Raw genomic sequence first — 26,983 nt, forward strand, 5'->3', positions numbered from 1 at the left:
CTTATCCTTTAGTTGCCTTATACGTAACAGTAATAGAAGTTGTCTTCCAAATGAAATTGACACGCAGGGAAGCTGAGTTGACCTTGGACCCCATGGCTTGTAAGCCAATGTGCCGTCACCTGTGTGTCTTTTAGACCATAAAATCTTTGACCTCCTGGACCATGACATTGACATTCAATTCCACAGAGCCCACGGCAGTCCCCATTTGAAGAGGGTAGAAAGCGAGGAAGACCAGGGGAAAACTAGCATCAATACTTCCCACAGCCTCTCACTCAGAACAGCTGACCAGATCAATCGACTGCAGAATCTTTAGCCCCCAAACTACAAACATCAAACATCAAACATCTGATCTATTAAACATCAGACTCCCCAAATTTAGGACCCTTTCATTTCCGGAAAAATTCCATGGTCAGATAAAACCCCCAAGCCAAGTGAATGTTCCCCAATTAATCCAACTGCTTTAAGCTAAGTGCTTGACCTTGTTCAGGACTCCATGCCTCGTGAAGCTCTCATTTTGGAAGTTCTCATCTATTTCCCTAGTTAAACTTGACACTTTTCAAATTAAAAGGTTGCTCAAAATGGCATGTGTTCCTTCAGGATCAAGACTCCAGAGTAAAGGGAAATACAGTGTGTTGCGATCAAGGAGAGGAAGACCTAGAACCCAAGCTGTTCCAGAGGCTGCAACACAGAGAGTTCCAGAATGTTCCATGGCTTTATTGTCATTACCCACCACCAAGTCAGTTCTTCCCTGCTATTCAGGTGGAATTCAAGTCAAATTCAGCAGTGCAGGGGCTCATAGTTGGGCCCTAGAGCTGTGCAGAAGATATTTTGGTGCCTGACCACTGATTCCTCACTCTGGCCATTTTAGCAAATACTGACCAGCCTTCTAAATACAGCATCTCCACACCTCTCTTCCTTTACCTGAGGGTTTTCTCTATGTCAGAAGGCCACTTCGTCCACTCATGTGGCACTAGAAATGCCAGAAACTGAAACATCAGCTCCCTACCTCTATGGGGGCCTTCAGCCCAGCACTGACAGGACTTGAGGGTTCCACCTCCCCTCCTCCCATGCAATAACCCTGAGGTCTGTGTTGAGTTCCCCTCAGGATTATCTGCCTTGCTAACTCACTTTTCCTCAATGGCCTCCCTTCCTTACTCCCCATTCCCTTTCCGTGGTTTTCCTAAATTTATCTGCCTCCTAACCGCCCCCAATACTGATGCTCTGGTCATGGTCTGCTTTTGAGGATACCCCAGGAGGGACACACTGGCTGTCCATTTACAGTCAATTTGACTTTAGGAAAGTCATTTCCCTTCTCTTACAGGGGCTGTCCCCAAATGTAAAATAAGAAAAGAATTTTGAAGTCCCGTGTGGTCATAGCTAGCATCAAAGAGCTACTTCCTGCCCCTCCCCACAATCCCCTCCCCTCCACTCATTTCCAGGCCACCCCTCCCCTCCACCTCCTCTCTAGCCACAGGGAGCTTTGGATTCTTGCAACATGCCATGTTCTCACTTGCCTTTGGGACTCTTATTCATCTGTCCCTCTGCCTGGAACACTCTTCTTCCTTCTGTTGGCTTGGCTCACTCCTCAGATCCTCCAGCTCTCAGCTTAAATATCATTTCCTGTAGAGAACCCTTTTCTTACACCCAGTCTAGGAACATGCTCGTCTTATATGCTCCCAAATACTAGCTTTATTACAATTCCCATTTACTTCCCTGAGTCTACTTCACTTCCAGCCACCACCATGGCTGATCTTTATGCTTATGGTGGACACAAATCCAATTCATCTTGCTCTTTTTTTTTTGGTGTGACTGGGGTTTGAACTCAGGGCTTGCAAAGCAGGTGCCCTACCACTTGAACCACACTTCCAATCCATTTTGGTCTGTTTTTGTGGGAGATGTGGTCTCATGAACTACTTTCCTGATTGGCCTCATATTGTGATACTCCCCATATCAGCCTCCCAAGTAGCTAGGATTATAGGCATGAAATATAGTGCTCAGGTCATTTTGCTTTTTACTGGGTCCCAGATACCCAGCCCAATGTCTTTCAAAAGAGGATCCTAATAAATAATAGTTTAATAAAATGCTTGCTTATTTACTGAACCTTAAGATCAGTGAATAAGAGGTGTTTGGAATGAATTTAAAACAAAGCTCCCATCAGGTGCAAGTGGCTCACGCCTGAAATCCTTGCTACTCAGGAGGAAAATAGTTCCAAGTTTCAAGTTCCATCTTGAAAAAACCCTTCACAAAAAAAAGAGCTGGTGGAGTGGCTCAAAGTGAAGGCCCTGAGTTCAAGCCCTACTACCACAAAAAAACAAAAAACAAAAAAAACCCTTCCCAACCCAGACTGTACCTTACTTGCTTAGCTTGTACTTGTGACAAGGTAAAGACAGTTTTTCCTCTCAGCATTTCTGCTTGAAGCTCTGTGTGTCAAAGATGGGGTTCCCTTCAGCTGAGAGCAACTTTATCTTTTTATGTTAGTGTGAGCGATCATCATTATTAGTCAGGAAAATGTAAAAGCTGGACCTTGATAGGTTAACATAATCCATCCCAATGTGTATAACACTATGAAATTGAAATTTGGAAAAGAATAAACACGTAAAATGATTATATGTCAATTAAAAAAATGAAAGAAATTTGGAAAAGAAAGGTTAGTAACCTGCAGCGTACATGAACAAAGTTTGGGAGCAGAAGTCACTAACAGAATTTGTCAGCTGTTAAATTCAAGGAGGCCTTCCATGGTGTTGGCCCTTCTGACATTTCTTTTTTTTTTTTTGTTGTGGGTGGGGGTCATGTACAGGTTTGAACTCAGGGCCTCATGCTTCCTAGGCAGCAGTGGTAACTTGAACCACTCCACCAGTCCCTTTTTTCATTGGGTATTTTTGAGATAGGGTCTTGTGAACTATTTTCCTGGGCTGGCTTCGAATGATGATCCTCCTGATCTCTGCCTCCCAAGTAGCTAGGATTATAGACGTGAGCCACCATGTCTGGCTCCCTTCTGACATTTTTTTACCCTTGGAGGCCTGGCAGGCTTTAGCTCAACAATCCTGAGTTCACTGGGAATAGAGCTGTGTTCCAACAGCCACCCACCACCTGCCATGGAGGATGATGGGTAGGGGTCCACACTCCCTACCATGGTATAGAGGCTTTCAGAGGTCCATCTGTGCCTGCCCTTGCCTCCTGGCCCAGCTTCTTCCACATTCTGCCTCACACTTTCCTTTTCTATTTATTTGTAGGCGTAATGTCTCTGCTACTCACCTGGCTACAGAACTCTTCCAGTCTTGCTGTCCCAACTCCTGTTCATCCTGAGACTCAACACTGCCTCCTCCCAGCTCCTAGACTGGAAGTTCCTCTCTAATCTGGCGGCCATTGCTTTACCCTACCAGCATGCATAGGTGTTTTGAAAACATTTGTTTGCTATTCTCCCCCAACTCCACTCCAATCCACTTCAAAAGTTTTTGGAGGACAGGATCCAGCTCTTACCTTTGGTCTCTTTTTCTTCCTGCCCCATGACAGTACTAGTTTGAACTCAGGACCTCATACTTACTAGGCTGGTGCTCTACCACTTAAGCCACACCCCCAGCTCTTTTTGCTTTAGTTATTTTTCAGATAAGGTCACTTCTTCTGCCTGGGGTGGCCTGGGCCTCAGACTGATATTCTCTTACATACTCCTCACACATAGCTAGGATTACAGGCACGAAAAACCTGCTTGCTTGTTCTTTGATATAGGGTCTAACTTTTTCTGCTCAGACTGGCCTCAAATTACCATCTTCCTCTGTCTGCCTCCCAAGTAGCTTGGATTGCAGACATGACCCACCTGCTTTCCTATCTTTTGTCTCCTTCATGACAAGCATGGTACTATTACTGCTCAATAAATAATTGTTCAAATATGTTAAATAATGTGATTAGTTTTTGTGTAATCTAGCCCTTGCTTGACTATCAGTAGATACTTTAAATAAAGTGCTGATGACTGATTTACTAACAAATTAAAGTAAAAACCTTTTAGCCATGTACCTTTTAACTGCATTCAATAAATTTGCAGAATGTGGAAAAAAGGAAATCACTTGGCCTTTAAAAAAATAAAAATTTCCGCCACCATGCTCAGGTTTCTCATTTTGATTGCTGCTGTCACAGACAACTGTCCTGGTACAAAACACCTAGGCACCTGGGTGAAAAGAAAGCATTATTGGATGCATCACCCCATGAATCATAAAGTCCTCCCGCACATGTGTGGCAAGAAGGACTGAACGAGGCAGGCACCAGCGGTTCACACGTATAATCTTAGCTACTTGGGAGGCTGAGACCCATAGGATCATGGTTTGAGGCCAGCCCTGATAAATAGTTCATGAGACCCCCCCCCCATCTCCAAAACCACCAGACCAAATGGATTGAGGTATGGCTCAAGTTGTACAACACCTGCTTTGTAAGCATGAAGCCCTGAGTTCAAAGCTCAGTCCTCACAAAAAAAAAAAAAAAAAAGACTGAACATGGGTAATTCCTAAGAAGGCCCTGTTCTATTTCAATCAGACTGCATAGAAATAGTCCTTTGTTAAAATGAATGAAATTTGCAGTCAGGCAGTGGAATTCATTTCCAAGGGAGGGTTATCCAAGAAGCCCTGCCCCAGCTCCACCCTGGTGCCTGCCCTGACAGCGCCCTAGGACAGCTTGTCCACACCCGCCAGGAAAGGGCTGGGTAGCTTTGCTCACAAGGGAGCCTGCGGCAGGATGCTCAGCCCATTCCAGGTTCAGAGGCAGCCCCTAGGGACCAGAGGTGGGGACACCACTATGCTTGTCCCAGCATGCAGTCTCCCAAGGATGATTCTGGGTTCTGCCTTGTGCAGACTTGGCACACTTCCCACAACCCTTTTAACTGTGATAGCTGCTATTGAGTGAGCTGCTGTTGGCAATGGGCTGCACGTTTGCAGAACAGCAACCTTTCTTGCACAGGTGGAATAATTGGGAAAATGTTTGACACAATTTCCCAAATCTGGTGTGTAGCTGTGTTGGGCTAACACCTGGGGAGCTGATGCCAGGCCTGCACTCCTGATAAGCAATATATTTAAACAACGACAATAATAATAACAGTCTTTAGACTTTCAACTCATTTTATCCCCTCAAAGGCCCTTTAAGAAAAAATATCCTCTTACTGGTGAGGAGGCAGGAAGGGAAGGGATAGAAGGTCATCTCCTGTCTTCTGGTTCAGAACTTTGTATACACATAGAAATGCTTCACACCTGGGGAAAAAAAAGAACAGGTGAAGTGAGAGCTCTTGAGGAGCCAGAAGTGTGAGTCACATAAATTTTCATAAGCATGGCACACACATGAGAAATAAGTGACAAAATACCTCATTGGCAGTTTCACTAAAACCTAAGGGGTCTGGTAATTTCCCAGATTGGCTTACAGTAAGGATGATTGAGTTTTGCCCTGATTTCTTTTACTTTGCTCTGAAATACAGACTACAATTATGATTAAAAGATTTGCAACTTTAGCTCCATAAATAAAAGGAATGTGACCTTAAATAAAGTCTTAATGTATGTTTTTTTTGTTTATTCTTTTTTGAAACAGGGTCTCACTGTGTAGCCCAGGTTGGCCTGGAATTTCAGATCTTACCTCAGCTTCCAGCATGTGAAGGTTACAGGTTTGTGCTACTACACCCAGGTCAGAAGATGATGTTTTTTTTTGGAGCAGGGGCAGCAGTACTTGGATTTGAACTCAGGGTCTGGTGCTTGCTAGGCAAATGCTTTACTACTTAAGCCATGCTGCCAGCCTTCAGTAGATGACCTTAAACATACATATTTACATTGTAGGTCCATCATCATTGTATCATTGGCTGTTACAAAGCTACAGGCATGTATTATAAAGTAGCTCAGCCCTTTCACTCTGTCATTCTTTCTGCTGGAACACTTAACCCAGCTCCCTATTGGCTCCATCTATGGCTTCCTTTAGGCTTTCTTTCACTCTCTCCACTAAAATATAAACATGAGAGTGGGGATTTTCATCTTTCATCTTCACTCCTAAAATCTCTGCTTTTAGATTAACTTTTAGTAGATAGCAATCATTCAGTAACTATGTGTTGGATGGATGGATAGATGGATGGATAGATAGGTGGATGGATGATCAGAAAGTACAGGTCCAAGCTGATTTCTTTCTCTGCTTAGTGGCAGTTGATAAAGCATTCACTGTATAGGCCAACTCTACTATTTCAGTCCTCAATTCCTGTATTGATCATACCAGTACATGGTAATATTGTCACATAGCCAAGACAGCCATGTGATCTTTGGGAGCAATTTCTAAAAGGATAGCTTGGTTAAAACAGAAGACAAGGGTTACTGAAGCTGTGTCCATGTGGAATCTAAGTTGTTATTTGGGGTCAAACACAGAATCTACCTTGTAGACCAAATTTTATTCAGGTTAACAGTCTAATAAATAAAAAAACAACAGCAAAATTCTAGAACTTTCCCTCTTTGATTATTATTTTTGCTGTTTTAAAGAAACAAAAAGGGAAAGTTCTAGAAGGAAGTTTACTTTGATGATGATAATGACAAAAATCTATGAACTATATTCTAAGGACTATTTAAGTCTGTTATAAGTAAGAGCAAATTTAATCCTTGAAATAGTCTATACAATCTACATTCATGTAGAGAATATTCATATATAATATAACTAAATTATTCAATGTAAAAGAAAAATGAAAAGATGTTAGCTTTATGAGTTAGTGACATTTTCCTAGTAAGTCTTAATTCTTGCCCCAGGGAAATGGCATATTTCCTGATATTTAGCTATTTGCATTTTTTGTAGTGGTATAAAGCATTCTATTACCAAGGAAAATGATTTTCACTCATGAATCATGAAGAGGATTATGCAATTGGCTCCCAAGATGAAAAAGCCGTATGAGTATAATAGGTTAAAAGTAACTGGAGATGAAAGGGGGTGTGCCGTGATGTACACTACACCATGGTGGATCTATTATAAGCAGTCAAGGTATTTTTCTTCTTGTTCCTTCATGTAGTTGTCCTGAATGTTACAATTCACTTCCCAAATCCTGAAGCTGGAATGTGGCTAGCTGAGTCTAAAGGGTTTGGTCTGGGAATAGCACACAGTCTATTGCCTGCTATTGCTCTATTTACTTAGAATGTAAATTAAATTCCTGAGCTGCTACCAGCCAGTGGCTAAGCAGTAGGCTGAATTTGTTAAGGTAGGAAAAAGTAACGCTCAGCTTATCCTTGAAAAACATATTAAGATGTATATTTGGGTAGGGGATGCTGGCATACTGGTATTTGGCATTGGTTTTATTATTTGTGGTGCTAAGAATTAACCCAGCCTCACACATACTAGGCAAAGGCTCTACCACGTGAGCTACACCCCCAACCCCCAGGCATAAGGATTTTGTTTTTTGGACCAGGGTTTGAACTCAGGGCTTCACTCTTACAAAGCAAGCACTGTACTCCTTGAGCCAGTGCCTCTAGTCCGTTGACATAGTGATTTTTAAATGTTTCTTTTAATTTTTTCTTTTTTTCAGAAAATTTGAATTGATGGAGCTTAAGGCTCAATAGAATAGGCAAAGTTGAAGGAAATGACATTACACGCTCAACCTGGTTTGGTTGTTGATTTCCTTTTAGACTCAAGGTAAATGTAATAACTTCTAGATGGTTCATTTTATTTGAACCCTTGAAAAATATTGATAACATTACAGGGCTTGGGAGTGTAGCTCAGTGACAGAACAGGTGGCTAACATGTATAAGGCCCTCGGTGCCTTATACTGTAAAAAAAACAGGGCTGGTGGAGAGAGCGTGAGGCTCTAAGATCAAACCCCAGAGCTGCCAAAAATAAACCAGAACCAAACAAAAACAAATGCCCAACATATGTTTCATTTTCCAAATGTGGCCTTGCTGATTGGATCATTTGATAAAGCCATGCTGGCCATTAGGGTGAGGTTGCTCATTCTGAGTCCATATAATCCCTGTGGCCTTCACAGCTGCACATTGTTCCTCGGCATAGTCACACTGCCTGTCACCAGAAGAAAGAGCATAAATAGGGCAGCATGTATTTGATGCTCAATAAATAGTTCTCAAATGAATGTTGGTTGAAATTACAGCCACAAATGTTATATTTGGCAGCTGTTATTGATAACTGTCTTCCCTTTTAAGCTAAATTTGGTTCTTTCCTATTGTAGAATATATATAAAGATGAACCAATCAGAATGTGAATGCTACTGAAAACAGTCATTTACATGGGTAACCGATCTGAATTGTACCATGACATTTGACGTGTGATAAATGTTACTGTCTGTGGACAGTTTTCAGCTCCCTACAAATACAGATACAGATACACACACACACACACACACACACACACACTCACACACACACACTCACACACTCACACACACACACACACACACACACACACACACACACACACACACGTTTCCAGGTCCACTGGCATTCCAATCCAAACTACACTACAAAGCAAAGCTGCCCATCCTTTATCATCGTCTCAGGGGCCTAAATCACAACCTGTTTGAAATTGCCCACTCAGAGCCGAACAATTTCTTGCTTTCTGCTTTCTTTTGTTTTGGAAACTTGAAAGAAAAAGTTGTTGTATGTCCCCAGAGGTAACAGAGACTCTAAAAGAGAACTCAAAAGACTTCATCCAACCTACAGACAATTTCTTTGGTTGTCTCTCTACATTACAGAGTTTCAAAAATTGGGAAATTTTACATACATTTTGCAGCTTCTCTTGAAATGTCAGAACATCAGTCCTCACTGGCTGATATTTTCAGGTAAAAAGAACTGGTTGGTGCTGAAGAACAGCTACCCTCTTCAGAGGGTCCCATTCACTTCAATTCCCTTCCATTGTCCACCCTAAACATTACAGACCTGCCAAAACTTGAGCAAACCCTCAGAAAATCAACTGCTTTATCAATGTATTTGTAGTTAATGTTGGTTTCTATAATATCTAGTATTTTTGCACTTGCAATTGCCCTCCTTCAAGTTTGTATAGAAGTAAGTAAATTATGACATAGAACTTGTTGTTGGGTTCTGGTGGTTCACACCTATAATCCTGGCTACTTGGGAGGCAGAGATCAGGAGGACTGCAGTTCAAAGCCAGCCCAGGCAACCGACAACAACAAAAAAAACCCCACAAAACAGGGTTAGCTCAGTGGTTCAAGTGGTAGAGCACCTGCTTAGCAAGTGTGAGGCCCTGAGTTCAAACCCCAGTACTGCCAAAGAAAGAAAGAAAGAGTCAGACATAGAACTTGTCATGGATAGGCACTTTCAAAATTCATATAATAACTCATTTTAGTCTTCATAATGGTGCTTTGAGGTGGTGTGCTAGCTTTTTATTATTGTTAACAAATACCTGAAAGAAACAACTTAAAAGGTGGAAAGATTTTGGCTCATGGTCTTAGTTGAAGTTTAGGCTGGATCCATTGCTTTGGACCTGATCAAGGCAGATATCGTGATGGCAGGAAGCCTACCTCATGGCAGCCAGGAAGCAGAGTGACATGAGGGACTCAAGCATGGTGACACACACGTGTAATCCCTGCAGTTGGGAGGCTGAAGCAGAAGGATTGTGAGTTTGAGGCCAGCCTGAACTACATAGTGAGACCCTGTCTCAAAAGCCATAGAAAGAGAGAAAGAGAGAGAGAGAGAGAGAGAGGGAGAGAGAGAGAGGAGACAAAGAGGTCCCCAAAAAGATATAAATCCTAAGGACATGCCCCTGGTAAATTACTTTCCCCAACAAGGCCCCTCCTCTGAAAGTTTCCAACACTTCTTAAAAATACCATTAAATTATGACTGTCAGGGGATGTTAGGTGAGAGACCACAAGACCCTATCACCTCTCAAAGACTAGATTCACCACAGGGGTCCAAGCCTTTGTCAAATGAGCCATTATAGGCAGGTAATTTCTATCTTCATTTTCAAAAGCCAAGGTACAAAATTTAAGTAACTTGCTCAAAATGACATTGCTAGTAGCAACAGGGCCAGGAATTGAACCCAGGAAGTCTGACTCCAGAGTCTTGGCTTCCACCATCCCTGTCCTCCCCCCAACGTCCTGACATCTGCTTAACTAAAAATTCAGTTCTCACCAAAGTGTCATCATGCCAAAACTGGACAAGTTAAAAGTCTACCCAAGGGAGGAGAGGGGATAAAGGAGAAGGAGGGAGGAGGAGAGTCTAACTAAACGCACCCTCATAATGTACCCTCAGTACAACAACGATATGCTAATAAAAATAAAAGAAAAGAAAGTCTATTTGGTGGTCTTCTTGCCTCTGGATCTCCATCTTCCCTCTGCAAAGGCAGAGGACATCTTGTTCTCAATGATGTGGAATTCAATGAGAAAATTCTTAGGAAGTGCCTGCCACTCAAAAGCACTCACAATATAGTCTTTGCTATTGTAGAGGATATGAGAACACTTCTTTCAGCATTCTTTTTAGCCAACCATGGTGGTGCATATCTGTAATCCCAGAACTAGGAAGGCCAGAAGCAGGAAAATCTCAAGTTTGAGGCCAACCTGCACTACATATCAAGACCCTGTCTCAACCAACCAAACAAACAAACAAAAAACCACCCAGTTTTTTTTTTGTTTTTTTAATGAAGGCACTCCCAAACCTGACTTAAACTCCCTCTTCCAGCCTGTACATACAATTCTTCGCATCTTTGACCTGTGTTTCTCCATCTGAAGAAGAGAAGGGAGTGCCAGAAGTCACAGAATAAATACGTCTCAGTCTCCAGGAGCAGATATTATACTCAAGGACTTAGAATGTAGGGTGAAGGAGGAACATTACTGGAATTTTCTGCAAAGTTTGCATCAATTTTTCAAAAGATAAAGCATAAAACTTAAAGAAAAGTTTCACTTGAAGATGGTTGCTTCAAATTAACAGCCTGAGACCCCTCTGGAAACTGGTCACCAGTCCTATGAATGTGCTGTCTAGCATCCAACACATAGACATTTAAGCCTTTCCTGCCTTCCAAGCCCCAAGGGCTATTCAGGAGCCACTGGTGTCAACAGACGCCTCCTCTGTAAATGTTTTCAGATGACAGCAATAACAATGGCCAATCCTTACTGGGCTCCTGCAGTGTACCATGAACTATGTCAAGCAACTTACATTCATCTTCTAGTTTTTTAAGAACTTGGAGGCATAGGTACAATTATTATCTCCTCTTTAAAGATGGAGAGCTTTCTGGGTCTGATGGCCCAGCTACTCTGGAGGCTGTCGGGAGGATCACATGTTCAAGACCAGCCTGGGCAACTTAGTGAAAACCTGTCTCAAAATAAAAATTTTAAAAGATGTTGAGGATATAGTTCAGTGGTAGAATGCTTACCTAGCATACTTAAGGCCCTAAGTTCAATTCCTAGTACCTAAAAACAAATAAACAAAAACAAAGATGGAGAGCATATTTGGAGGGTGTAAGTAACTTGTCTCAAGTCACATAGCATAGCTGGCTCCTGATAAAGACAGATTCACCCCAGCCATTATCAATCTTAGCCATTAGGTAACATTGCCCTTACTCTCATAACCCAGTTTCATCCATACTATCGTGTTTATTAAATATACTTTTTGGCTGCCAGGAGGGTTGGCAATGGCCTGTAATCTCAAAACTTGGAAGGCTGAGGCTGGAGTACGGCCTAGCTACGTAATGAGACCTGGTTTCTTTCTCTCTCTCTCACACACACAGTAAATAAATAGATAAGTAAGCAAATTGAGTTCTTGAGATAAAGATAAAACTTGTATCTTTACTTATATTGTCATTCCTCACCACAAATGGTGGCACACATCTAGTAGACTAAATTTGGTTTAAGATATATATATATACACCATTAAAAAGAGGGAGTTTATATTATAGACCTTTTTCTTTTTCTGGAAGACTTTGTGTTTGTAAACTATCTAGAATGCCTTGCAATAAACATAAATTTGTATTATACTTTGAAAACCTTTCAATGATCCATTCATTATAAAAATAGCACTCACTGAGTAAAAATAAGAATTTTCCACCCTAAGTATGCTAATTTAAGTCCTTCCAAAACAGGCTAAAATATTTGCATTCTTTTCAGCTAAATCTGAGTACTAAGCAGAACTCTATAATAAAACCCTATATTAAAAATTAAAAATAGAAATATAAAGTAACAGGCCAGATAAGCAACAAGAATTTTTAAATATAAATGAATAAGCAGGAGAATTTTAGAAGTTTTTATTAGTTTTCCCCTATCTCTGTTCAATAACAAGATAGTGTGGAAGAAAAAGCCAAATCAAATGAGAAATATGGTCACTTATATGAGTTTAACCATTCACAAATCTGACCTTTCACCATTCAAATGATTTGCCATTGGACAAAATTTTCCAAAATATCCACCTTCTTTTCAGAATATATATATATTTCAGAATATATATGTATATACTTTTATATATATATATTTTTTAAAAACCCAGGGGACTGGCTTTGTATGTGTGTATACACACACACACACATTCTGGGTTTATATATATATATATATTCTGAAAAGAAGGTGTATTTTTTTTTATATATATATAATTCTTCTTTGGAGGGACTGGGTTTATTATATATATTATATATATAATTCTTTTTTTAATGGGACTGGGATTTGAACTTGGGACTGCACTTACAAAGCAGGCATTGTACCACTTGAGCCACATCTCCAGTCCATTTTACTGTGATTATTTTGGAGATGGGGTCCATGAACCATTTGCCTGGGCTGACTCTGAACTGTGATCTTTAGGATCCCAGCATCCCAAATAGCTAGGATTACAGTCATGAGCCACCAGCACCCTGGTGAATTTTATCTCTTTTGATTCAGGTTATTTTATAGGGATTGACTGATTTTGTAATCAGTAATAAGAAAGAGAGAGGAAGAAGGGAAAGAAAAGGAAGGAAGGAAGGAAAGAGAGAAAGAAGAAAGGAAGGAAGGAGAGAAAGAAGGAAGGGAAGGAAGGGATGGAGGGAGGGAGGGAAGAAGGGAGGAGGTGAGGGAGTGAGGAAGGAAGGGTAGAGCCATCAAAAGTAGTTACTATCTCTTGAGGTAAATTTTGTTTTATGAGCTTCCTGAAAAATGAGTCAGAACCTTGAGAGAAGGGACATTTAGTCCTGAATTCAGTGAGTGAGGAATAATTGAGTTCCCCACAAATACTGGTTGTCCTGTCACTTATGGATACATTTTACTCCATTTTCTATCCTATCTTGTGCATATGTGTGTGTGTGTGTGTGTGTGTGTGTGTGTGTATATATATATACATGCCTGAAATTGGCTAAATTCGGAATAACAATGTCAATAAGCAGTGATCTTTGGCCAGTAAATTTGTGTCTCTGAGCCTTAATTTCATCACCTACGGACTGAAGGGTTTGGATTAGATGTTAAGTTCCTTCCTAGTTCTGTTATATTCCACAATTCTAGAAACTGGCTAGAAATTTACAATTCAGTAACTGTCAATTACTGTTATTTGTAAATGTCCTAGCTCCACACATTGCATTGTGCCTGAGGTTTATAAGTACACACACAAAAAAAAAAAAAAAAAAAAAGGAAAGGAAGATGAGAGCCTTTCCCAGCTCACGCCTATAATCGTAGCTACTCAGGAGGCAGACATCAGGAGGATCATGGTTCGAAGCCAGCCCAGGTAAATAATTTATGAGAACCTATCTCAAAAAAACCCAGTACAAAACAGGGCTGGTGAAGTGGCTCAGGTGCCTGCTGAGCAAATATGAGGCCCTGATTTCAAATACCTAGTACCAACAAAAAAAAAAAAAAGAAAGAAAAGGAAAGGACAGTTTCAAATAAAGGAAGGATTTCAAACAGAGGAAGAGAAGTATCTGGAAAACATAGGTAAGCCATGAGGTTTTAGATGTTTTCCAACACTTGCAATTTACGCTTGTAACAAGTACATTGTAGAAGCTTTCATCTACCTCCAGAAGAAACCAAATTTAGCTTTTGGTATATAACTTTTCATTCTTTTCTCTCTGCTTCTACAAAATAAGTTTTTTTCCCCAAGAAAATAATAGGATCATTCGTTTTTAACTTGTTTATTGTCTTAGTCCATTTTCCATTGATATAAAGAATACCTGAGTCCAGGTGAAGAGTTTTGTTTAGTCTCATGGTTCGGGCGGCTGGAAGTGGGACACAGGTGCCAGTGTCCCACTGTGTGAGGGCCTTTTGCTCCATCGTAACATGGAAGAAAGGCAGAAGTTGAGAAATGAGCAGGTGCAAGAGAAAAGCAGACTCACTTTATAACAACCTACTTGCATAAGCACTAACTCACTTCTGCAAGAATGGCATTTACCCTTTCATGGGAGTGATGCCCTCATGATAGAATCACTTTTTAAATCTCCACCTCTTTTCAATACTGCCATAATGGGGGCTCATTTTTCAGCATGTGAATCCTGGGGGACACTCAAACAGTAGAGACAATGTATAGTGAAAGACTTACAATTCATACTTATTAATAACTACATAGTGTTCTTTAGTATGGTATACGATGCATTTAAGCATGCCACTATTTCCCCAAATTCTTGCTGTTATAACCAATCCTATAATAAGAATCTTTATACATAGAGGCACACATACTAGTGCTTATGTTTTCAAAAAGCTTGTTTTGAAAAGATTACCAGATCAGTGTATAGGCACATTTTAATTTTGTATAAGTATCGCTCAGTCATATTAAAAAATATTCCTACTCCCTTGAACCACATGAGAGTATCTATTTCCCTAGAGTCTTGCTCACTTTGAATGCATAACTTTTTAGTAATTTCCAGTCTGATAAGTGAAAAATAATAGTATCCTGTCATTTTTAAATTACAGTTTCCTACCTAGCAGAAAATTTAACATCTTTACATGAATTTATTTGTATATGTTTTTGTTCTTCTGTATTATGTTTTTCTTGATTTGCTTTTTTTTTTGTCTTACGGACCTTTTCTTTTAAGTTATTTGTCAGCTGGACGTAGTGGTACACTCCTCTATCCCAGTACTCCAAAGGCTGAGGCAGGAGTGTTGCAAGTTTGAGGCCAGCCTGAGCTACATACCAAGAACAAAACAAAACAACAACAAAAAATTATTTGTCTTTTTCTTATAAATTTGTAGGAGTTTTTTGTATTGAAGTTATATCAAGCCTTTGTTTGTCAGATGGGTTGACATGAATTTTGCAAATTTTCATACCTATTACTCAGTAAGCAATATAATAGTTTTTTTGGGGGGGTTGATTTGGAAATTCAGAGTGCATCAGTACCAGAAATAGTTTCACATGATAAAATAGCTGGTATGGATTGATTTACCTTCTCAAAAATCATATTTTGAAGGCTTATCCCCAATGTGATGATGTTTGGAGGTGAGGCCTCAGAGATAATCAGGTTTCAATGGTATCCTGAGGAGAGGTCCTTCATAATGGGATCAGTGCCCTTGTAAGAAGAGGCATTCTCTCTCCTGCCATTTGAGGACACAGGAAGAAGCTGGCCATCTACAAACCAAGAAGACAACATTCACCAGAAACTGACCATGCAGGTACCTCAACTTTGAATGCTAGCTTCCAACACTGTGAGAAAATAAATTTCAGTTGTTTAAGCCTTCTAGTTTATGATCTCTTGTGTTAGATAAGCTAAGTCAACAATAACATACAAACTCAAAGGTTATGTTGCCTCAAGAGAGCATCCTTCAGCTCCACCAACTGCTGACATCTATTTGAAGACTTCCAATCAAAATCATTAACCATTACTAACTAACCATTACTAACTGACAGGTTTCCTTGTGCTCTTGTTTACTGAACATGAATGGAATCCAGGAATGAGAACAAAAAATACTATCTTAGGCAGGTGCTTTTACCTCTGAGCCACAGAGGTTCTGAACTCTATTTCTGCCTCACAAAGGCTAGAACCTCAGCTGAAAGACCTCAAACAACTATAGTAAATCAAATATTTCAGGACTGTAGTCATCTGCACATGTGTGGTACCTGGACTGGGATGACTTGAAAACTAGATGCAGCCAAGGCCATCAGCCAAAGTGCCTGTGCTCTTGGCCTCTACATGTGCTTTGGGCTTCCTCACATCATGGTGGCCTCTGGGCAGTCATGTTCCTTTTTTTTTTTTTTTTGTGGTAATACTGGGGTTTGAACTCAGGGCTTCATGCTTACAAAGTAGGCACTCTACTGCTTGAACCACACCTTTAGTCCATTTTGGGATGGGAGTCTCAAGAACTATTTGTCTGGACTAACCTCAAACCTCAGTCCTCCTGATCTCAGCCTCCCAAATAGCTAGAATTACAGGTGTGGGCCACTGGTGCCTGGCTTTTATCATACTTCTTAGGTAGTGGCTCACGGCTTCAGTTGATAATGTCTCAGTGACAAGGCAGAAGCAATATGTCCTTTAGTGACCTTGCCTTAGAAGTCAAATCACATTATTTTCACTGTGTTTTATTGGGTGATTGAGGCAAGCCCACAGATTCGAGGGAACAATACATAAATCCCACCTGTCAATGGCAGCAGAATTTTTAAATTACAGTTATGTTTTAAAATTGTCATATACAAAGAGTAGGAAATACTCTGGAGTTAGTAGGTATAGGTAAGAACTTTCTCAATGAAACCCCAGCAGCACAGCAACTAAGAGATAGCATAGATAAATGGGACCTCATAAAACTAAAAAGCTTCTGTTCATCAAAAGAAATGGTCTCTAAACTGAAGAGAACACCCACAGAGTGGGAGAAAATATTTGCCAACTATACATCAGACAAAGGACTGATAACCAGAATATACAGGGAACTTAAAAAACTAAATTCTCCCAAAACTAACGAACCAATAAAGAAATGGGCACATGAACTAAACAGAACTTTCTCAAAAGAAGAAATTCAAATGGCCAGAAAACACATGAAAAAATGCTCACCATCTCTAGCAATAAAGGAAATGCAAATTAAAACCACGCTAAGATTCCACCTCACCCCTGTTAGAATAGCCATCATCAGCAACACCACCAACAACAGGTGTTGGCGAGGATGCGGGGGAAAAAGGAACCCTCTTACACTGTTGGTGGGAATGTAGACTAGTACAACCACTCTGGAAAAAAATTTGGAGGCTACTTAAAAAGCTAGACATGGATCTACCATTTGATCCAGCAATACCACTCTTGGGGATATACCCAAAAGACTGTGACACAGGTTACTCCAGAGGCACCTGCACATCCATGTTTATTGTGGCACTATTCACAATAGCCAAGTTATGGAAACAGCCAAGATGCCCCACCACTGACGAATGGATTAAGAAAATGTGGTATCTATACACAATGGAATTCTATGCAGCCATGAAGAAGAATGAAATGTTATCATTCGCTGGTAAATGGATGGAATTGGAGAACATCATTCTGAGTGAGGTTAACCTGGCCCAAAAGACCAAAAATCATATGTTCTCCCTCATATGTGGACATTAGATCAAGGGCAAACACAACAAGGGGATTGGACTATGAGCACATGATAAAAGCAAGAGCACACAAGGAAGGGGTGAGGATAGGTAAGACACCTAAAAAACTAGCTAGCATTTGTTGCCCTTAACGCAGAGAAACTAAAACAGATACCTTAAAGCAACTGAGGCCAATAGGAAAAGGGGAACAGGTACTAGAGAAAAGGTGAGATCAAAAAGAATTAACCTAGAAGGTAACACCCACGCACAGGAAATCAATGTGAGTCAATGCCCTGTATAGCTATCCTTATCTCAACCAGCAAAAACCCTTGTTCCTTCCTATTATTGCTTATACTCTCTCTACAACAAAATTAGAAATAAGGGCAAAATAGTTTCTGCTGGGTATTAGGGGGGGGGAGAGGGAGGGGGTGGAGTGGGTGGTGAGGGAGGGGGTGGGGGCAGGGGGGAGAAATGAACCAAGCCTTGTATGCACATATGAATAATAAAAGAAAAATAAAAAAATAAAATAAAATAAAATTGTCATATACAAATATAACTGTGTAAGTAGATACTGATTTTTATATAATATATATGTGCATATTAAAACCCCCCTTAAATTCCTTTTAATTCTTACAGCAAACCAATTGTTAGGTAGCATTTTGTTACTTCATCTATTTTAGCTTGCCCACAGTTACAGAGCTAGTCATAGTAGAGACACAATTTAAGTTCACCAACAGTGAATCCCATATGCTAATTCTATTAAACCCTATTGACTTGGAAGGACACCCCATTAGTTTTAATGTTCATTATTGCCACTCCAATAATTTTGCATTGATACCATATTTATGGTGGCTGATTTCTCTTGAAAATAAAATAAGCCAGATGAGATGGAGTTGTATTCAATTTAAATAAGCATAATTTACAAAGCTAAACCCTGAGCAGACTGAGAGAGTTTCAAATTGAAAGCAATCTTGTTCTGGGGATTGGTTCACCCTAAGGCACAACAGTTCCTTAGGTAATAGGATGTGAGACTCTTGGATGGTTCTTTGTCTCTTTGCTGAAGCTGTTGACTAGACGTACTAGTCCAACTCACTATCTCTTCTGCCCAAGACTCAGCTGATCGGAATTATAGAGAAACTGACTCTTCTTTATTTTATGATGCCCATAGAGATACAGCCAAAGATAGCTAACGAGTGGACAAAACAGGACTCTACCTACTCATTTCCCTCTAGCACCTTTCAGTCAATACAAATCACAAGGGCCCCTTCTGTCATGTACACAGCATGGTGAGACAGTTGGCAGCTGCAAACTTCCCAAGTCATGGCTCATTTGAGCTGATCATAGCGAAGTAGGTAATAAACACCTTTTGGGCAAGTCAAGTTGAAAATATAACCTTCTAGCCAATCAGTCAAGAGATTATTTGAACCTTATCTCAATGGTTGAATGTTGAAAGAAAAAAAGAAAGGGATAATTAATAATAACAGAAATGCACCTTATAAAAAGGCTACAAAATCCATTACCATCTGTCCTTTCTACTTCTTTTCTCAGAGTCATTCACAAGGTCATCCAATTCATAAGTGATCATGACCTTAGCAGGATGTTCTAGTGACCTATTCCATTCATCCTCACTGAGTGTGTACAGATGTTGTATTCTGTGTGAGAATGCATGTCTGTAATGTTTTCCAGGCCTCTATCAATGAGATTTACACAATGATAAAGTTGTACTGCAACTGGTGGAGGAGACAGGAGATCTCTAACAAGGAGGTGAGTCAGATCAAAAGGGAGTTCAAAGGAATCCATTTTCTTTCAGGTTCTCAATACTTTGTACGATTTAAACATAGAAATAACTGTATAAATGTGAAATTTGGGAGAGCTATAAAATTCATCATCAGTGTCCAATGAATTATCACCAATATTCAAATTGATTTGTCCACTTGGGCTACACGTTGCCACATTGCCACAAGAAAGGATTTCTTTGTGCCTTTGTGACATAAACATGTCACATACAGAATCAAGTAGAACAAAAAGCAGACAGAGGTGTGTGCAGGTACCTGAGTGGGTGAATGAGCAAGCCCAGGTAAAAGGCAACGGACAGAGAAGCAGGGAGGTAGCACACATTTTTAATCAGCTGGTATAGCTTCTCCTGAACTAAGGAAGTACGTTTTGTAAATCCATCTGAAAATGCTGTAGGAAATAGAAATAAATGAAAGTCCAGTTTATTTGAAGATCTGGCTAAAACCATATCCCTGGGGGAAAAGGACCAGAACACCTTACATATGGAGTAAATATTCTAATAGCATGGGATTTGCCAAGACAAATGTAGGTTGTTCATTGGTTTGTTCTCTTTCTTATAAGTGTAATGACTGGCACATACTTAATATTCAATGTCAAATCAATTATCAAGGGAGATGTGACTTGGCATTTTTATCAATTAGAATACAATAATTGATAAACACTGACTCTGTAAGGAACTGCATATCTATAACTCCATTTTTTTTTCAAAATAGTGAGAATGGTAATAAGATGTGAGTATGGAGCCTTTTAATCTTTCCTTAATCTCTTATCTACCCAAGGGGTTTTGCATCTTTTCTGTAAAATCCAATACTCCATTCTGGTATTTTTTTTTTAGATAGTTTTTTCTTTCAAAGAAAAAAATACAATGAACTGATGTTTCAGATTCTCTCTTTCTTTTCTTTCTTTCTTTTTTCTTTCTCTTTTTCTTTCTTTCTCTCTTTCTTTTTCTTTTGAAGACCAGCCTTGATCTATTTAGCAAAGCAAGACAAAGTAGGGAGAAATAGAAAGGGAAAGAGGGGCACTTCCTGCCTGACATGCAGAAGTGGAAGCAAAAAGCTCCCAGTTTGCATTTTTCTTTTGTAACTTTTTTTCCGATATATGCATGAATTAAGTAAAAAGAAATTCGATGTGGGGACTGAAGATATAGCTCAGTGGTAGAGCATTTACATGGCATTTGTGGGGTCTGAGCTCAATCCCCGTTACAGGAAAAGAAGAATGAGGAGGAGCAAGAGGAGAGAGAGAAGGGAGAAGATGAGAAAGAGGAGGAGGTGGAAGAGGAAGAGAAGGAGAAGAAGAAGAAACAAGAAAAGAGGAGGAGAAGAAGAAGGATAAATAATCCAATTTGGTGAAACCAAAGGATTCCAACTTAAAAAAAATAAGAGGGGTCTTTGTGTGTTCAAAAACAAACCCATAATCCCCAGGAGGGTTCCCTATTCTAATTACATACATCATTACCACCATGGCTAGGGTTTTAAGCCTATGATCAAGCCATCTAGGCCAAAAAAGAATGTAAAATGTTTCTTATAACATGATCTATTTGTATCCCTTTCTTCCTTGGAACATTTGTCACTAAAACACTATTGTGTTTTCCAAGATGCTATAGGAACAACAACAACAACAAAATCACATTTCATTCAAAAACTAAATGTATCACACAAAATACTTTACTCTGGAAAGTAGAGTTTCTAAAAAGTACTATACCAATATGTGTCTCTTGCCTCAGTAAAACCAAAAATGTAGATTTATTGATAGTTTTGCAAAGCCCTTTCATATATAATCTAGTACTAACAATTTCCTTATGAAGTAGGTGAAGAAACATTTTATTATTTTGCAGATGAGGAACAGGCTCAGTTAGCTGAGGGAACTTGTTAAATGTCACACAGTTTAGGAGAAGTGGTAATAATACAGTCTTTCAACCTAAAGCAGCATTTTTTCTACTCTAGGTGTGTATTGGTCATCAGTCCTACCTTGATCTTTGTTTTATTCTTTGTGCTATAGTTGGAATTAAGAGTGGCTATTCTAGGTCTGGTGGGGTGGCTTGAGTGGCAGAGCACCTGCCTAGGAAGTGTGAGGCCCTGAGTTCAAACCCTAGTCCCAAAAGAGTGGATATACCATAAGAAAACAAAAAGAGGCCCAAGGTATTCTTTTTTAACATTAAGATTCTCCATTTTAAAAAGAACACATTATCCAAGGGTAACAATGTTTTTGAGACTTAAGAAATGAGAACAGAGGGCCATGGCTCTTACCAAAGCTCAGCATGGGGTTATGATGGGAGCAGCAAAATGGTCTCAGATGTATTTGATGATTCAGATGTAAATGGTTCAGTGCTAGTGTTACAAGCTTTTCTTGGCTTTTCATTGAATACATTTGAAACTCACTCATTGAGTGCTGGCATTGCACTATCCTCACTGTGTGATGAGAATTAAAAAATGAATGAGTATGTCTAGTGATTAAAAGAGGTAAGTAAATTCAATAATTAAATTAAAGCAAGTTTAATGTATAAAAAGGTGTTGGAAAATTCCAGGTGTTGTTTTCCTTTTGTCAAAGAGACATTTAGCAAATAGCAGCTGCTCTGGGCCTACCTGCAGATAGCTTTAGTTATGAGAGGAATGAGTAAGGATGCCTTATTTTCCCTGAGGAGTCAACAGTACAATTAAGACACTTTGGGGCAGGGGAAATGACTCAGTGGTAGAGTGGTTGCCTAGCGTGGTGAGAGGCCCCGGGTTCAATCCCCACCATAGCAAACAAAACAAAAACAAACAAAAAACCCAACAAAACGAAAGACATTTCATTATTATTGCGCTGACCAAATTATAGTTCAAAATAAGGGGTCACTCTATCGGTTCAGAATCTCTGCACTCTGCTTCTCTTCTTTCAACTGGCTGACCTCTACCCAGTCTTCCAGGCTGCACTAACATCATTCCTTTGAGACAAATTTTCTAGTTTCACCCACCCCACTTTCCCTTTCCTGCCTTGCCTATCTCCAAACCAATGTAGGCCTAATATTTATATTTATAAACACATGCGTATATGCGCATTCCTGCACTAGACTGAGTTCCTTGCTGACCGAAACCATTGACGTTTCATGGGTAGGGGCTGCAGCTCAATGGTAGAGTGCTTGCCTGATATATACAAGGCCCCACCACCGGTTAGATTACAGTGGCACCAACACCTATGCATGGCATTTCCCAAAATGGGATGGATAGATTTTAGCTTTGTCTTTACCTCCTCCACCATAATCTCTTATTAGTACCCCTCTTCACCCCAAATAAACATACCATCTACTCAAAGCCAGTGTGCATGCTAGAACGATGTGGAATTAAGTCTGCCTCTAGCACCTCCTTTTCACCAGATTGCTTAGAGAGCCCCTCCTCAATATCATTCAAATTCAATAAATGTCTGTTGGAATGTTTTGTGGGAAGGGGCAATGAAAGGAGCAAGAAACAATTTTGAATAGCTGATTTTTTTTTAATGTGGTCTATTGAGATATAATTTATAAGCCATTAAAAAATGTCCCTTTTCACATATAAAGTTTGATGAGTTTTGAAAAATGCATAGTCATAATTATAACCATCACCATAATCATGATAGAGGACATTTCTATCAGCCTAAAATAATTCCCTTTGAATGACCATAATTTTAAATGAACCCTTTAGAAGAACCACAAAAAAACAATCAATGTAACAGATTACATAATGTAGCCTGGCATCTGGGACAACTTAATGCCTAGCTCCAAAACGAATAGTTTGCTTTCTCTCAGTTCTCATGCCATCATTTGGTTGTGTTGCATTTTCCTTTTGGAGACCTCAAAGCATTGGCCAAACAAGATTTCATTGTTATTGCCTCAAAATCTGACCCAACAGGAGAGATTCATGCTTCATTTCAATGGAATGGTATATCTCTTCCCCAGTCAATCTGCATATTTCTCTTCTTTCAGAGTCTGCCGTTTAAACAGTTTCACAACGTTAGATGTGTTTTTTACTGAGGTGACTAGTAGTTGCATCAACCTGGCACTGTGCCTTTCCTTTATTTATGGATTATATTTCCTCCTGGTGAAAAGGCTCTACATTCCAGGGACACTTGCTTACATTTGGATTTGATTTGGTGGATTAATGGAATGATACAGCAAACAAGTGAATGGCTAAACACATGGATGACGGAAGGCGTGAGAGGCTACCTCCATTTTCAGGATGAGGCAGTGTCTGAGTGACACAGTGAGGTCAGGTGACTGGCACAAAGTCACACACCGAGGACCAAGCCATCCTGGATCAGATGCCAAGTTTATTTTCTTTGCTCTCTCCATTTAGCTATAACACTATTTTTAAAAATTCTCATAAAATACCAGCATGAAAGAGTCAAAGTGGAAAAAATGAGTCACACACAATTAAACTTTTTTTAAAAAATAATTTTAGTATGCAGGGGATAAAATGAGTAAAGATGTGGGGAAAAATTTTCACTTGATAGGAAGTAAAAATGGGTCTCTCATTTACCAGAACTTCCTCTGCATTAAATGGATTTAGTAATACTTTTTGGCAATGCTCTTTGTGAGGTCTTCTTCTTCTTCCATAAAACATTTTGTATATGTCCACTGGGTTTCTTTCTCTCTTTTTCTGAGCCAGGGCTCTTTAGTGAAAAACAAAACAAAACACAATAGCCTTTTTTGATGCCCACTATATCACACCAGCAAAGGAGAGGATACCGAGAAGATCCTACCTAGGAAAAGACGGTCCATTGTTTTACCCAGGCTGCACTTTATCCTCCTTCTCCGCGTTTGCACAGGTCAGGAAAACATTTCATTCTATTCTTGTGGAGAGGCTTTTACAACTGGACCAGGTACCAAAAGAACTTCAATGAGCACAGAATAAAAACAATCTGCATTTTATAAGAAACTCTGATCTAAATGGTCCTAAAAGAAAAAGAAAAGGCTATTCAAGTGTCCCTCCCAAGGGAGTCCACTGCTCTCCAGGCGTGCGCTTTTTGAGCCTGGGGCGCATCCCCTGCTCCTGCTCAGATATACATGAATCTCTCTCTCTCTCTCTCTCTCTCTCTCTCTCTCTCTCTCTCTGTCTCTCTCTCTCTCTCTCTCTCTCTCTCTCTGTCTCTCTGTCTCTCTCTCTCTCTCTCTGGCGAGGCTCTCCCTCCCTCCCTCTGGCTTCTGCTCTTTCTTTACTCCTTCTCTCAGCTGCTTAACTACAGCTCCCACTGGAATTCACACAATCAAAAACAGCTCTCCTCGCGAGCAGCCTCCAGAAGGCATCACCTGGGGCTGAGCGACTTGCTCCCCCACGGGCCGGAACCGCGAGGTGGCTGGGGGGCGGGGAGGTCCCCTTCTCCCGCCCCGGGGGTCGGGGGGCAGCCAGAGCATCTGTCTCCCTGGAGATTGGCCGTATCCCCACCGTCCGGTCCCCTGGGGTCCTGTTGCGGCGATGCTTACGTTTCAGAGCAATGATGGAAAGAGAGAAGCCACTGCTGGTGGCCACTGAAAGCCGGGCGAGGTTGCCGCAGTAGCCGGTGCTGCAGAAGGTGCGAGTGAAGACCTGCGCCCCGCCAGATTCTCCATCCATCCTGCTCCGAATTCATTCACTGTCTTCAGGAGGGAAACCGAGAACCAGATGCACTAACCAGACGGGTGCCACCCTGGATCTATAACTGTCAAGTCCCCACTGTGGAAAATGGTAAACAAAGACATGAATGGATTCCCAGTCAAGAAATGCTCAGCTTTCCAATTTTTTAAGAAGCGGGTAAGGACAGGTTGTGTTTGTATCTTTTGTTTTCCGTGCTCCTCTTATTGCTTGAATGCCTGCGGGGTGGGGGGAAGGGGGCAGGTAAGCCTAAGGTTTGCTTAGCACTTCTGGAACAGCCCCCTTTCTGGTAGCTGTGGTCAAGGTGAGAAGTGTCCTTGCCTTGATTCACCTTTGTTGGTGACAGCAACGGAGAGGGGCTAAGAGTTGCATTGGCTGGAGGGGGCTGGGCTGAGATGCTTTAAAAGGTTTGAGCTGGGAAGGAGGATTTCTCACTCAAAGAGCCCTGGCAAAGATTACAAGGCAGTTTAAAGAGACCTGGCCTGCTGCAGTAATGGGCAGTAATTTAGTCCCGGCTAATTGAATAGCTCCCTCCCTCTTATCTTTGAAGGGCTCAACTTTTCCACACCTTTCATTCATTCAAGGGCTGATGTATTGTATTAGCTTCATCCGTCAGGAGTAGCAGCTCTGGCTTCTCAAATCCATTGGCTATGTCTCTAGCTATGGTCTAAATAGCAAAGGACTAGAGTGACCTTTTACAGATATGATGGAATCCAGCATTTTAAGTACTCTATTTTACTAGGCGCCTGTTCGAGGCTAGCCTGGACTACGTAACGACACCCAGTCTCAAAAAAAACCCCAAATCAACAAATCCTCTATTTCAGGTTGCCTCAAATTTTGCTTAATGTATCTGTCCCCTCCCCGCTGTTTTTTTAAAGACAGAGTGGGGTGGCTTTTATTTGAAGTATTATTCAGAGTTATACTGCTATATGCTTTTATTTAAGTTCCTTGTTCTACCATTCACAGTATTAATAATGCAATCAATATAGGCTGTAAATGAACACTTTTTTTTCCTTTTTGTGTGTGTGTTCCACAAATAAGCTCAGTTTGTTGCAATGGCCACACTGGTGGTCTATAATTTGGCAAATTTATACATAAGTGGGGGGTAAGAACTGAAAGGATGAAGATGACTGACACTTTATGGAGAATGTTTCTTAAGCTGCAGGAGCCTCCTTCAGCCCCCAGATGTCCTGTTCTACTTAATACCCCAGGGCAGGTTCTGCAAAATAACTCTCTCCATTTATTCTTCCTTCCCATCATTCACGTTCTTTCTGTGTTGTGCCAGAAACACAGCCCTTCAGTTAACTCAGCAGCAGAACATAATGAATTACAGGCTGGGCTGGACACCTCCCAGCACCAAATGGTCAGCCGGGGATAGAAACCCAGGCAGCTTGTCATGCCCAGCCAGAGGGCCAGCAGAGACTCCCAAAATACCATGACTGACTTCTGCATCAGTCAGGCAAAATCTCTGCTCAAGTCCATGGCCAAACCACATGCATTGAAACCAAAACAAAACCAACTCCTGCAGCTGGAGTACCAGGCAAGGTCTTTCACTACTGAGTCTGCAAACTGATTGAAACCAGTCAATGTAACCTCACAGAATTCTGTGCTGCTGCTCAGGTTTTGTCTATAACCAAAATGTTTCTTTCTGAGGGAAGAGCCCCTTTGTGAAGATTAAGTTCAAAGAACAAATATTTTGCTAATAAAAAACACCATGGCTCTTTTATTCAGCACTTAAACTCTTCAGTCCTTTCTAAATTAACTCATTAATTTGTTGATCTATGTTGTTTTTTAAGCCAGGCTCTCATCACATTGCTTATGCTGGTCTTGAACTCCTGGGCTCAAGTGATCCTCCCATCCCAGCCTCTCAAGTACTGGGGTTTGTCTTAATTATTTTATTTGGTGGTATTGAGGGTATTTATTTTCTTTCCATGGCAGGGGATCAAACCCAGCCTCAGGCATGCAAGTGTTCTACCATTGAACTACACTCCTGGTCCTGGAATATTTTAGAACTCTTTTTGTCGGGTATCCTTAATCAACCAAGCAGCAGTCACAAAGATTTTTGTTTAAATAATTACCTCTTATATTCTTTCCCATCCAAATGAACTACTAGAGATACTAGTTTACCATCTGGTTTCATTTTACTCAAAAGCATAATTTACCAATACACTTTAATTAGTGCTTATGCAGAACTTGAATTTCACAAAGAACAAGCCAGGATAC

General features: G+C 40.5%; 1 protein-coding gene and 1 long non-coding RNA gene across 3 annotated transcripts in view; one reads left to right on the forward strand and one right to left on the reverse strand.

The window, feature by feature from the left end:
* Positions 1-1,505: 1,505 nt before the first annotated feature.
* On the reverse strand, positions 1,506-25,529 carry LOC141423335 (uncharacterized). Of its 2 annotated transcripts, XR_012448116.1 has the most exons (6): positions 25,329-25,529; positions 24,613-24,841; positions 15,280-15,461; positions 14,074-15,022; positions 5,145-5,231; positions 1,506-1,620 (listed from the first exon to the last, which is right to left on the reverse strand). It is a non-coding gene; the product is annotated as an uncharacterized lncRNA (long non-coding RNA). The 2 variants fall into 2 exon arrangements; XR_012448115.1 differs by lacking the exons at positions 14,074-15,022; positions 15,280-15,461 and adding an exon at positions 23,892-24,002.
* Positions 24,780-26,983, forward strand: part of Sgk1 (serum/glucocorticoid regulated kinase 1) — a 111,872-nt gene continuing 109,668 nt past the window's right edge. The window contains exon 1 of the mRNA XM_020181838.2: positions 24,780-24,919. Within this exon, the coding sequence (XP_020037427.1) occupies positions 24,851-24,919 (69 nt within the window). The 5' untranslated portion in view covers positions 24,780-24,850. The remainder of the gene's footprint in view (positions 24,920-26,983) is intronic.

The sequence above is a fragment of the Castor canadensis genome, chromosome 1 (genome assembly GCF_047511655.1).
Source record: "Castor canadensis chromosome 1, mCasCan1.hap1v2, whole genome shotgun sequence".
NCBI lineage: Eukaryota > Metazoa > Chordata > Mammalia > Rodentia > Castoridae > Castor > Castor canadensis.